Source organism: Macrobrachium rosenbergii, chromosome 1 (genome assembly GCF_040412425.1).
Source record: "Macrobrachium rosenbergii isolate ZJJX-2024 chromosome 1, ASM4041242v1, whole genome shotgun sequence".
Classification (NCBI taxonomy): Eukaryota; Metazoa; Arthropoda; class Malacostraca; order Decapoda; family Palaemonidae; genus Macrobrachium; species Macrobrachium rosenbergii.
In genome coordinates this window covers 12,065,871-12,078,370 of record NC_089741.1, presented here as the reverse complement: position 1 = coordinate 12,078,370, position 12,500 = coordinate 12,065,871, and the positions used below count along the sequence as shown (strand labels likewise).

The 12,500-nt window shown below is 39.3% G+C and overlaps 1 protein-coding gene across 1 annotated transcript in view; it reads left to right on the top strand.

Annotated features, from left to right (window-relative positions):
- The window catches only part of LOC136839489 (neural-cadherin-like), a 198,536-nt gene that overhangs the window by 53,655 nt on the left and 132,381 nt on the right, over nt 1-12,500 (top strand). The window contains exon 7 of the mRNA XM_067105624.1: nt 6,662-6,837. Coding sequence (XP_066961725.1) covers nt 6,662-6,837 — 176 coding nt within the window. The remainder of the gene's footprint in view (nt 1-6,661; nt 6,838-12,500) is intronic.

Genomic DNA, 12,500 nt, shown 5'->3' with positions numbered 1-12,500 from the left:
TAGTAAAACTCCATGTTTTCAGGAACCTTTATTCGGTAGAAGAAAAAAAATACTCTAATGATCAGGATTTGGGTGAGAGGAAAATGCTGAAAAAACTTGATGATATCAATAAAATACAACATACTGCAGAGGGAGCTAGCCTTCTTCAGCAAGATCGAATTTAAGAGTTACGTTTAGTCCCCTCTGAACTATCTCCAGTGAGGAATCTATTATATTAATTTCCTTGGTTTTCTTTCTGCTTCTGTTTGCGTGTTCGGAGGCTTCTGGGAATTTCGAAGGCTTCTGGGAATTCCGAAGGCTTCTGGGGCTTCCATAGGCTTCAAGACAATCTCCAGGCTCTTCGAAGCCTTTCGTCTCCGATTTCTTCTCCATAAAACTCTGTTCTCTAGTATTGTGTAAGTACGGGGGAAGCCCACGTTCCTGGAGATGAATTTCGAAGGCTTCTAGTCCTTCCTGGAGAAGAAAGGCTTCGAAGATTTCTTCGGGGGAAGCCCACGTTCTTGAAGGGAAGCGGATCCGACAGGAATCAGTTCAGGAGCTGAAGACGGCTTCACAGGATCCAGGAGTCGTGAAAATGCCTTCAAGAAGACGTTATAATCCAATGGGCGTTTCTCCGGGAGTCCTTCAGGGGGTAGAAGAATTCTGGGTGGAATGATTCCGAAGACAGTTTCTGGATTTCTCCATGAAACGTTTGTTTGTTTGTTTGTTTCAGTACAAACTTCAAGATTCGTGAGGTTGCATTAGAAGGAGCTGAAGATAGCTGGATTCTTGAAAACTTCTTCAGGAAGCCGTGATAATCCAGTGGGTGTTTATCCAGGAGTTCTTCAGAAGCTGAAGACCACTTCAAAGGATCCTGGAGTTGTGAAGACGTCTTCAAGAATATGTTTTATTCCAATGGGAGATTCCCCAGGATGTGGAAGAATTCTTGGCGGAAAGAGTCCAAAGACAGATTCTGGAACCACTTGCATTACGAGGATCATTCCGAAGACAGATTCTGGAACCACCTGCATTAAGAGGATCGCAGTAAATACTACTCCTGTTATACAACTTCAATATTAATTACATCAAAACTATTAACAAGAAACTAGCACATGCGATCGATAGTGAGCATGTGCTAGTTATATGTTAAAATCAGCCAAAGGTGGTAGCATGCAGATGCAAGCAGGTGAAGTCATTAACTGAAAACTTTGGGGGCGAAGTTATTTTAGTGTTAGCTTCCTCTTAGGTTATTTGCTCTCTCACATTCATTACCAATAACCGCAATATGGAGGATGAAGTCAGTGTCACTGCAGATCTAATTGCCTCAGGGAGGTAATCATTAATGCTTATGGGTCGACAAGTTATTACCTAGCAACTTACGACCGGGTCACTCAATAATGCGGCTCGTTCAGAACAAGTAGAGCATTTCAAATTGTAAGTGTAACCATATGGCCTAAACGATTTGAAACGTACTAACCTAATCGTAGCCTAAGTCTTATACAACGGCACCCAGGTGACTTCACTCATAGGCTATTCCAAATTGCATTTAAAACACTGCATCGTGGTAGTAATCCAAGACATAAATGATATAAACTTACTGTTAGTTCAAATGGTGCATTCAATATTCCCAGAGAGAATTAGAATGAGATTGGCATGAGCACAATCTCTACTTCATAACCCTCATCCAAAGCACACTTCAAGAAATTCTCCTTACATTTAGATATGCATATCTCCTAAAGGAAATCTCACCAAATGAACTTTAGGATGAAAAGGAATACTTAAGTTGACTTGAAGGCACCGACAACTATGGCTGCATTCCCTTTTCTTGAGTCCCTGCTAGATAGGACTACAGTGCACCAAGGCTGTGTCAAGACTGGCTCCATGGCTGTCCTTGACCAACACCAAACGTTCAACTAACAACTGAACAACTGATGTCCGGTAGTTGAGCGCCGTTACACGTATACAATTAAATACACGAAACAACAAACACAATACTTTTCACAACTAAATATAAAACAACAAAACATAATATCTTTCTTCTACGTAATATGCATTTCCACTTTATGTAAATTTAGAAAGAATACATAAAACTATACCATAACTTGCGGAAAAGGACAATCTCTCTTGTCGAAGTTTCGACGCTCAGAACAATTCTTATAATCAGATGGGAAAACAAATCATTCTGATCAAATATGCTGGCCACGAATTGTAAACAAAGATTTTGATTAAGTAGCCGAGCTCTGAAAGGCATACTTACACAACCTTCATAAAACTGTAATACGTAGATGTTAACAGTCAATGAGATGCAAAACCTGAGCTGAAACACATAAAGAGTGAGTCACGGGATAGCTAAGTACTTGTTACATTGAACTTGCATCATATGGACACAAAAAATTACTTTGATTTCAAAGAAATAGGATAGTGAAAGGGCCAAAGACAGCTGACGCAAACTTTACGAAAATAGAATCTACACTTGAGTATAATAAAAAAAAATGCCCAGTTTGAAGTGAAAAAAAAAAATTCTCTATCGAAAAATTAAATTATGGAGAACATGTTTTTTCTGATATCTTGATATATTTCAGATTTATCCTTTTTTTTGTTCTGGGGTCACATTAAAACTTACGAATTAGTCACATTAAAACTTACGAATTACACTAATATTCAATAGGAAATTGTCTGTTTTTTTCGTAATTTCTGCTAAGGATAAAGTCAACAAACTTAAATTATTCTAAGGTATTAGAAGAAAATTATGATAATTACAATAATATAAAATGCATCTCATTATGCTCTGGAAACAGTTTAGAATTCTGAGATTATAAAATGTTAATGTTAATTGGACACAGGAGAAATTAAAGTTATCAAAAAAGAAATATGTCTGCACTAAAATTCTAGTGTTGTTAGTCTGCGAATTGAATAAAAATGGGAAGCTGTTGGATTTTGAGACGTTCTATAAACAACGTTTCACTGACCACTGACAAAATATGTCTCGTGTATACATAAACAGGCAAATGGGACATTATGCTAACGTACATAAATGACAGGCTCTATCTTTTGTTATGCATTTTAGCATAAGAGTCATGGCCTACTAGTTCGAGCTTTTCTTTGTGCAATCTATAATAATAAATTCCGATTGGATCTTGTGGGTACGGGTGACATGCCACATCCATCTTCCTCCTGGGTAGGTAGGGGATCGGGAGGGAAGGGAAATCATGACGGGCAGTGCCAGGTTCCAGCACAGCGTAGAGTGCACCATTAAACTCGTAGTACTCGTATATGAAATTCTGTCACCGATTTGCATATTATTGAGAGGTAGGTCTTTCGTAACAAAATAAAAGCCTTAGACATTCATATTGCATTTCTCTCTCGCTTTCTCATTGCATAAATTATTCGAGCCTGTTTTGGGTTTATATGCTTGTCTCACTGTCTTCTTAAACATAATTGTCATGAGGATAAGAAAGTGGAAAAGGAAATTAAAATTGAATGGCAGACTAAGTTCACAGCATAAACCTCCTTGTGCATTATGTCAAGGAGACTTTTGTAGAAGTGACTCCGTAATGGTTATCATTATAAATCTAATTTTGAAATCCTGTTTTGAGAGCAAAATTCACATTCCGTACCTACTTTGAAAATTATATTCACTTTAATTAATAATATAGTTTCACTTTTTTTTTTTTTTTTTTTTTGCTGATCTAGTTAATATGACTGAATACAGTGTAAGGAACTATTGTTTAATCTTTTTTCTTAATCGTCTGTGGAGTTTGACTTTGAGTTGTACTATTACCACTTTACGTTCCTTTCTCTTCACAACAGCGAAACCTACACACAAACACGCACACATACACGCACAGACAAACACACCCACAAGCCAACCCATTTCTGGTCTATCAGAGGGTAGTAAATTACTTACTCACAAAATTTTGTGAATGTAACTTGCCTTGTGTTTGAGTGCTCCTGGGTCAAGAGATTTCTATGTTATCAGTGGTTTATTGCCATTTTTATTAAACGCCATGGTCATCGTCTCTACCTGGCACAGACGATTGTTTGTGACTCATGACATCTCCCTTATGATGGCACAGTCACACGGCCAAATACACTTCCGCTTCCTGCCTGTTTTTCAAACTTAACATCACAGGTTCGAGGTCCTGAGGCCACTTAAGGGGCTGCTAGAAATGTAATACCCCTCCATTTTAGGGTCAGTTTGATCTATATTATTCTTTTCCTTTTTCTTTGGTGTATTACTCGTAATTAATGTGGAGATTTACGTTCTACAAATATCTTTTTCTGTGATTTCTGTAGATGGAATATTATTGTTGCCTTTAGTTAGAACAAAGAGAATTTTTTTTTTCCTTTCAAGCCCTATTTGGTCATAAACACTGGATTTCTTATCTCATCATAGTACAGTCATTGTGGCCATTTCAGTATCTTCAAAAATGAATAATTCAGCATTAACAGAAATTAAAGCACAACTACCTCAGTATTTATGTGATGGCAATTCATGCATTCAATTCATCTTGCCTTCTTTCATCCTCTCATTAGCCCATGACGCATTGTCTTTGAACTTTCAGTCTCTTGACACCAACTTAGGCTAGACAAGGGTCAATTTTACCATTTATTTCACCCATTAAAATCAATTTTCTACAATATAATCACGTGGGCTTTTAAATCAGTAAAAACTAGAAATACGTTTTTATTAAAGTCTACCAGTTAAGTCAAACACTGAGGTTTTTGAGCGGCCCTAACTCCGCAATCCAGTCCTGTGATATCAAATGCAGTATACGAGTATATGTGTTTGCCTATGCTTTTTGTTAGTGTTTGTTTTGGAGGACTGTATCCATCTCCCTTCCCACTCTTATGTTTTCCTTTTCATGTCGGAGTTTTATATGACCTCAGGTTTTCTCATTTATTTCACATAGACAACTAGATTTATTACAGTACATAAAACTCGAGTCTAGTCAAGGCCTGAGGTTCGATCAGGTATGTATAAGTTTGCACACAAAAGAGGTTCACACTTCTTCGGTAAATACATATATAAAAAAACGGTAAATGTATGTTTATATTGTTTAAACGTAAAGGAATTCAGTTAAAAGGAGGTAGAGCACTCATGCTTGTGGTTCAGACTCGTAAATAGCAAAGGCGCCTCTATTTCAAAGCAGGGAGATTTATAATGCTTGGAATGAACCAATAGTGAATGTCTCTGTTTGTCTGTCTGACTGACTGAATGCCACTTTTTCGCTCCCTAGGTAGTTTTCCTTTCCTTTACAAAGCTTCTTGATGAAGAAACTCCTCCAGTGCATTAGGTTCATAATGATTAGCTTTTGCCCCTTTTGGAAGACTCAGAAGACCTGGAATTAGATTTTTTTTTTCAACCTGACATCCAATCAGAGCTCCTTCCTCTTTCTCTCTCTCTCTCTCTCCTCTCTCTCTCTCTCTCTCTCTCTCTCTCTCTCTCTCTTGTCTGATTTACACTCTCCTTTGTATCAAAATAGGAGTAGGCCATATTCTGTTGTAACACGTGATGATAAAATAAAGTCTAGTCTTCTCTATTTAGATTATCTTGAACTGGAAAAACAGTTCAGAATCATGAATTATGAACTCGTTTGAATCTACCCCCCATTCTTTCGTAAACACAAAATCCTATAATAATATCACAATTATAGGGAGCCTGAAATGAGATGTATTAGCTTATTCAATCCAGATATTAAAAGACTTCTATTTATGCCATAGTAATTATGATTTTTTTTTTTTTTACGCTTTCAAGTGGGAGCATGTAAATGTGCGTGCATGTGTTCGATTGTGTGAAGAGCAAGCTAACAGATATTGAAACGTGGCAAACACGTTCTTCAGTGGACCTTCTTCATCGGCTGGGAGCTGACTATTTGTTTCTTTGGAACCCATCTTGTCCATTATATAAAACAAATAAAAAATGAGACGAAGTTTCCAAGGCGCAATCGAGTTTTCTGTACAACGTATAATGCTTTAAGAGCCAAGGCCATGAAACTTTCAGTCACGACCCGGTGGTGGCCTGTCCTATAGAGTTGCCAGATGCACGATCATAGCTAACTTTAACCTTAAATAAATAAAAAAAAAAAGCTACTGAGGCGAGAGGGCTGCAATTTGATTTTTTTATGATTGGAGAGTGGATAATCAACATACCAATTTGCAGCCCTCTAACCTCAGTAGTTTTTAAGATCTGAGAGCGGACAGAAAAAAGTGTGGACGGAAAAGTGCGGACGGACAGACAAAGCCATCTCAATAGTTTTCTTTTACAGAAAATTAAAAAGGATTTAGCTGTTTAAAGGCTCCACAACATACTGCATGAATGTCATTATCCTTTTCACAATGACAAATTTACAGGTTATCCTTATAATTTATTTGGCTAATTTTTACTGTTAATGCTAGAGGGTGAAAGTAACGTACTTCAGCAGAATTAATCAAAACTTGCAAACGCTCGTTTCATTATAAATATCTCAGAGCACTAAGGTGGGCAAAGCACCTATGCTGTAGGATTATAACCAAACTTCATTTAGTCTTGCTTCCTGGTGATATCCATGGCATGGCTTAGCTCTATTCTATAATTGAATTTGGGTGTGCGGTCATCTTGCCTTATTACCTTTTTATTTTTTGCATAGAAATATCGAGCTACTCCAACTTCTATTCCCCTTACCCCTCTTGTTCGCGTCAGGCACAGGTACGGTGCTTGTCCGCCTGAAGGACGAGAACGACAACCTTCCTCATCTCGCGCGGAAAAGTTGGGATCTTGAAATCGTCGAAACGCCCGGCGAAGGTCGGCCCGACAGCGGCACCCTACTTGAGATGACGGTTGGTGATCCCGATTCCCACAACGACTTTCATTTTCGGGTGAGTCTTCTGGGTTTTGTATGGATAATGTTATTATATATATATATATATATATATATATATATATATATATATATATATATATATATATATATATATATATATATATATATATATATATATATATATATATATATATATATATATATATATATATATATATATATATATATATGTATATATATATATATATATATATATATATATATATATATATATATATATATATATATATATATATATATATATATATATATATATATATATATATATATATATATATATATATATATATATATAAAGATTCTTAGTCACCTGAAGGTGACTTACATTTCCTCCCACGATTATCTTCTATAAGGCTGTATTCAGTGTAGAAGTTCATTGAATTCTTTTCTCTTTCTTTAATTGGGATTTTATCCCTGTTAAGAAAGAGAACATTTGTTTTTCTTCTCTTGATTATTTTGAGCATTATTAATTCGAATATACTTTGAAAAATTTTCACTAGAATTTTGAGTAGTTATTATAACCTCTATCGCCAGACCTATATGAATAATATATTTTTCATTGTTACCACTGAGCACTCTATTGACGACTGGAAATTGCTTTTATGGTTAACTGTTGAGTTTAGCATACTAAACTTGCTCTTTTCTCTCTCTCTCTCTCACACACACACATTATTATATATATATATATATATATATATATATATATATATATATATATATATATATATATATATATATATATATATATATATATATATATATATATATATATATGTATAATATATATATATATATATATATATATATATATATATATATATATATATATATATATATATATATATATATATATATATATATATATATATATATATATATATATATATATATATATTGATATGGTTGTAAGGTGAAGGCTGATAAACTTACCTTGGGCAGGTGAAATCTGACTCTAGAAAGGGATTCAGTTAAAACCATACGCAAAAGATTCCGGCTGATGGCCTTCGTCAAGAGGGGGTGGGGGGAGTTAAAGTTAAGTATACCATAGTTTAACCAGACCACTGAGTTGATTAACAGCTGTCCTAGGGCTGACCCGAAGGATTAGATTTATTTTACGTGGCTTAGAACCAATTGGTTACCTAGCAATGGGACCTCCAGCTTATTGTGGAATCCAAACATTATAGCAAGAAATGAAATTCTATCACCAGAAATAAATTCCCTTAATTCTTCATTGGCCAGTTGGAGAATCAAACGCGGGGCCAGCAGAGTGCTGGCTGAGAATGGTACTCACCCGCCCAATGAGGTGTTAGGGAGGGGGAAGTTAATAGGTAAATGCTGAGGTTCCACTTAATTAATTATATTTACATTAGAAAACACACATATTAGAGGACTGGAAACGTAAATAAAGACAGATAAACAGAATCCTGTTGTATAATATGTTAAACAAACAAATGATTAATTCTCTGAAGAAACTCAAAGGGGGGCCCACTTCAAAGGGCAACGAAGTGGAGAGGAAACAGTTGCTATGCCACTGTGCACACAAGATGATAACAGGTCCACAACAGGCTTACTCCTATCTGCAATCGAGAGTATATGTGGTTACTTAGCTGCAGTAAGTCGCTTTGATCAAGGAACCAAGGAATTGCACAGAAGGTGCCTACAAAATGACTTGATTCTGATAACTGATTTACACAATTATGTTACACTTCACTTTACTGATTTGTAACTTAACAAAACACAAAATAAAACCAATACAGGTCTCACTATAGGCATATTGCACTATGAAAGGAAATAAAAAAAATTAAAAGGGTTACAGGAACGTGATTGACATAAGAACCTTGACTTTAGTACAATACCTTCGTCGGGAGACGGATTCCTCATCTTGTGGGGGGGGGGGGGCAGCAATGGAGGGTAGTTTTAAAGGGACTCAATACAAAAGTAACTTACGCTCTGGACAGGCGCAGGGGACAGCAAGGGGCAGCTCAGGGGGGCCAAGGGAGGATGGAAGTGTCCTAGTTAAGTTTCCAGCGTCTTCTAAGCTTCTAAACCATCTAAGGACGATGCGCCTGTGTAATGCCCTTACATAACTTCAGAAGATTACGATCTTGCTCCTTGTAGGCAGTGCTGGATGTCGGTGGGACCACGTTTCTTTGAGGGTCTTGCACCGTTATAAGGCTTCACAAAAGGGATTCATGAATGGGCAAGGTTGCCATAAAAAAAAAAAAATGTTAAATTAAGAGATCTGAAGAGGAAAAAAAATTATCAAAGAGGTACAATAGAACATTACAAGAAGGAATTGCATTACAAAGTTATAAGGAAAATAAATGGATGAAGGAACCTGGCATCCTTTTCTGGACAGAGGTGCCAAAGTTCTCCGTAAGGTAAAGGTGAGGCACTGTGCCAGATTGGCACTAGTGCCAGGGGAACTCAACGGCTCTCTTTTAGACTACCTGGAGTTTTCTATGCCCGTGACCTTTCTTCCGCTGACCCCTTTTAGGAGCTTAGCAGAACCAAGTCCAAGGAAGATGCATGAGTGCCATCTGTTCCAGCTTCTTTGACAGCTGAAGGAGGGGTATTCTTTGCAAGCTCTATCATGAGTTGTCGCAGTTCCTTGAGTTCATCAGCCAGTTGAGATATGGCAGAATCTTTACTCATACTCATGTTATAGGAGGACTGGGAAAGAGAAGAAGAGGTTGTGGTGGGCATGACAGGCTCGCAAGTCATGATGACCGGCTCAGACACAAGTTTCGAGACCACACGTTTGGGTGAGCTTCTGCTGTGGTCAGAGGAATCCAGAGGGGACCCGAGTGTGCTTTGGGTTGGTTTTCATACCAGCACTGGTAGCGATGCCAAGCCGGTGGGAGAGAGACGATCCAGACTGGGATCTCTCAAAGGAGGATCTATGGCGTGCTCTGGCACTGGTGCTAAGGTAGACCCAGGCACAGGAATCAATTCTGGCATCTCTTTGACGTCCTCGATGGGTAGAACATGGTACTATCCAGGACACTCGAGTGGCACTGGAAGTGATTTTGTGTTAAATTTTGGATCTCCAGGAGGGAGATCTATGAGGTGCCTTGGCACTAGCAATAGGGCAGGCCTGGCACAGAAAGATTTTAAATTTGCTCAGATGAAGCTTGGCACTGGCAGTGGACTTAAGGCAGGATGTGAGGCTTATTCATGCCTGATGAATGATTTAAGGGGTTTGGACCCGTGGATTGTCATAATTTGGAGAGGACTGGGAGTCTTGTCCCAGGGTGACATCATAACCTCCAGAAATGTAGGTTGCTAACACAAGGGTGCAGATTTTGGATCTATGAGGTCTCATGACTCTCATCTGAACAGTAGGGAGTATCATTGTAAGATAATTGATGCTTTCAATTGTGACAAGTTTACGTCGGTCATTGTTAGCCCCATGGGGGACTTTCTCTTCCCTTATCAGGGAGATTTGCATGCCAGAGTTATCAAATGCTGGGTAGTTACCTCTAGGAGGTTTCACAGGTACTGCACCCTCAGCTGGAGGGCCTAAGGACTTTGGGTTTGTAGCTGCCAAAGCAATGGCGGGTGTACTTGTTTTCCGCACATAGGCCTTACAGGCAGTGCAATAATTTCTACTGTAATCTTTGTTTGACACTGTCCCAGTGGAGGGAGCAGGCCCTTTGCTTTTCATCCAAGAGCCAGACATGGCTTGTTGGGGTGTTGTCCCATATGAGGACTTTGAGTGGGTTTCTGGCTGATTCTCAGCCTTCAAGCAGCACTGTTCAGTGGGGTGCCCTGTTCTTTTACAGCATCCACACACTGGTTTCTTTGGGGGGTGTCCATTCTTGAGAGATGTTGGGAGTTTGTTGAGTCATGCAATGAGGTGTATAGCTTTTGTCCATGGGAACTAATATGAGGATGGTTGGTGTCTCAGAAGTCTGCCCAACGACAGCACTTAGACACCGTTGTAGGAGCTTTATCACATAGATGAGTAGCAAGAGCTGGCAGGGTATAGAATAGGAAGTCTTCGAGCTGGATAAGTTGGAGGATGTCCTCCACACTAGTGGCTTTGAGAGAGTTTAGCCATTGTTTTAAGGCTTAGGTCTTTTTGAACATCCACTCGGACCAGGTTTGGCCCGCTTCTTTTGGCATGTTTCTCCATTGCTTCATCCAATGGTCAGGAGTGATTTCAAAGGCTTTTACTATGTCTTGGTGAATGATCCTCAGGGTGCTGCTCTCTGCGCAAGTCTCAACACTGGATCCAGCCTTGTTTTGGCTGGTTCCTGTGGCGAGGGTTGAGCCAAATTGTTGAGACACACTCCTTTTCAGGAGGGGTTGATTGGATGACATTTCTAGGAATTCACCTAGTTACCTGGTACACCCCCTATCTTTCCCAGTAGCAGGGTGAGTTTCAGTTTGGCCTTGCTGTGTAAACGCAGCAAGTTACCAGCGAGAACCATGTAGAGGTATGAAGCTCTGTAACTTTTGACTGCAAGCTTCTCTCATAGAGTCATAGTTACTGCCACCAATGGCACCCTTTCCCTCAAGGTGCTTCCCCAGGATCAGGGACACTTCTTCAGGAGAGGGCCTATAGGCCACCAGGACCTGATCGATATGGTTTAGCAAGGCTTCAGGTTCAACTTCATCCCATTTTCTTATGAGGGAGCCGATACTGCTGAGGGTAGAGTGTGGGGAGGTGGTTACTGGGTTACACCCTCCTTGGGCTGCAAGGCCAAGCTGATGTTGCCTTTCCTTCTCCCCGTCCTCTCTTTCCTTCTCCTTCTCCTGTCTTCCTTTCTCCCTTTCCTGTCTTTCTTTCTCCTTCCCCTGCCTTTCTCCTTCTGCCTCTCTGCCTCTTCCTGTTTCTCCTGAGCTAATTTTTCCTTATCCTTCTCTGATCTCTCTGCCTCTTCCTGTTTCTCCTGAGCCAATCTTTCTTTCTCCTTCTCTGCTCTCCCTGCCTCTCTTTCTTCCTTAGCAGCATTTATACTTTCTTGGACCCACTCACTCAGTCCTTGGCCCATCAGTTCCAACTCCTTCCCAGCATCCATGTTGAACTTGAGCTCCTCCTTTCCCTGGGATCTGGATGCCTTGGTCATCTTGAGATGGTGCTGAGAGGTACATGGCCCTTGGGAATAACAATAAGGTCTTAGGACGTGGGGTAGGGACCAGTGGCTGTGCTACGGGCGATTAAGAGTGCCCTTTCAGGTGAGGTGGCACTGGCACTCGGTCTGATTTTGACCTGAGTAACCTAGGTACGTTCAGAATGAACGACGTTGTTTGTTTTGGAGAATTTAGGATTGTGCTGAAAGGTGATAATTTAGGGTTGTTTGTGATGAACTGATACAGTATTGTCTAAAAGGCTCAAGCAAATCATTATTTAAGCCTTGCATTAAACATTGTGCTAAATCCTCGTCCTTACGGGACCCCATATCCATTCATCGCGAACAATCCAAGTCCATACGGGACTTCTCATCCATTCATTCGAACAATCCATGTCCTTACAGGACCCCTTATCCATTCATTGCAAACCATCCGAGTCCATCTGGGACTTCTTACCCATTCGTTCGAACATTCCACGTCCTTACGGGACCCGTTATCCTTTCATTGCGAACCATCCAAGTCCATCCAAGACTTCTTATCCGTTCATTCGAACACTCCACATCCTTACAAGAACCATTA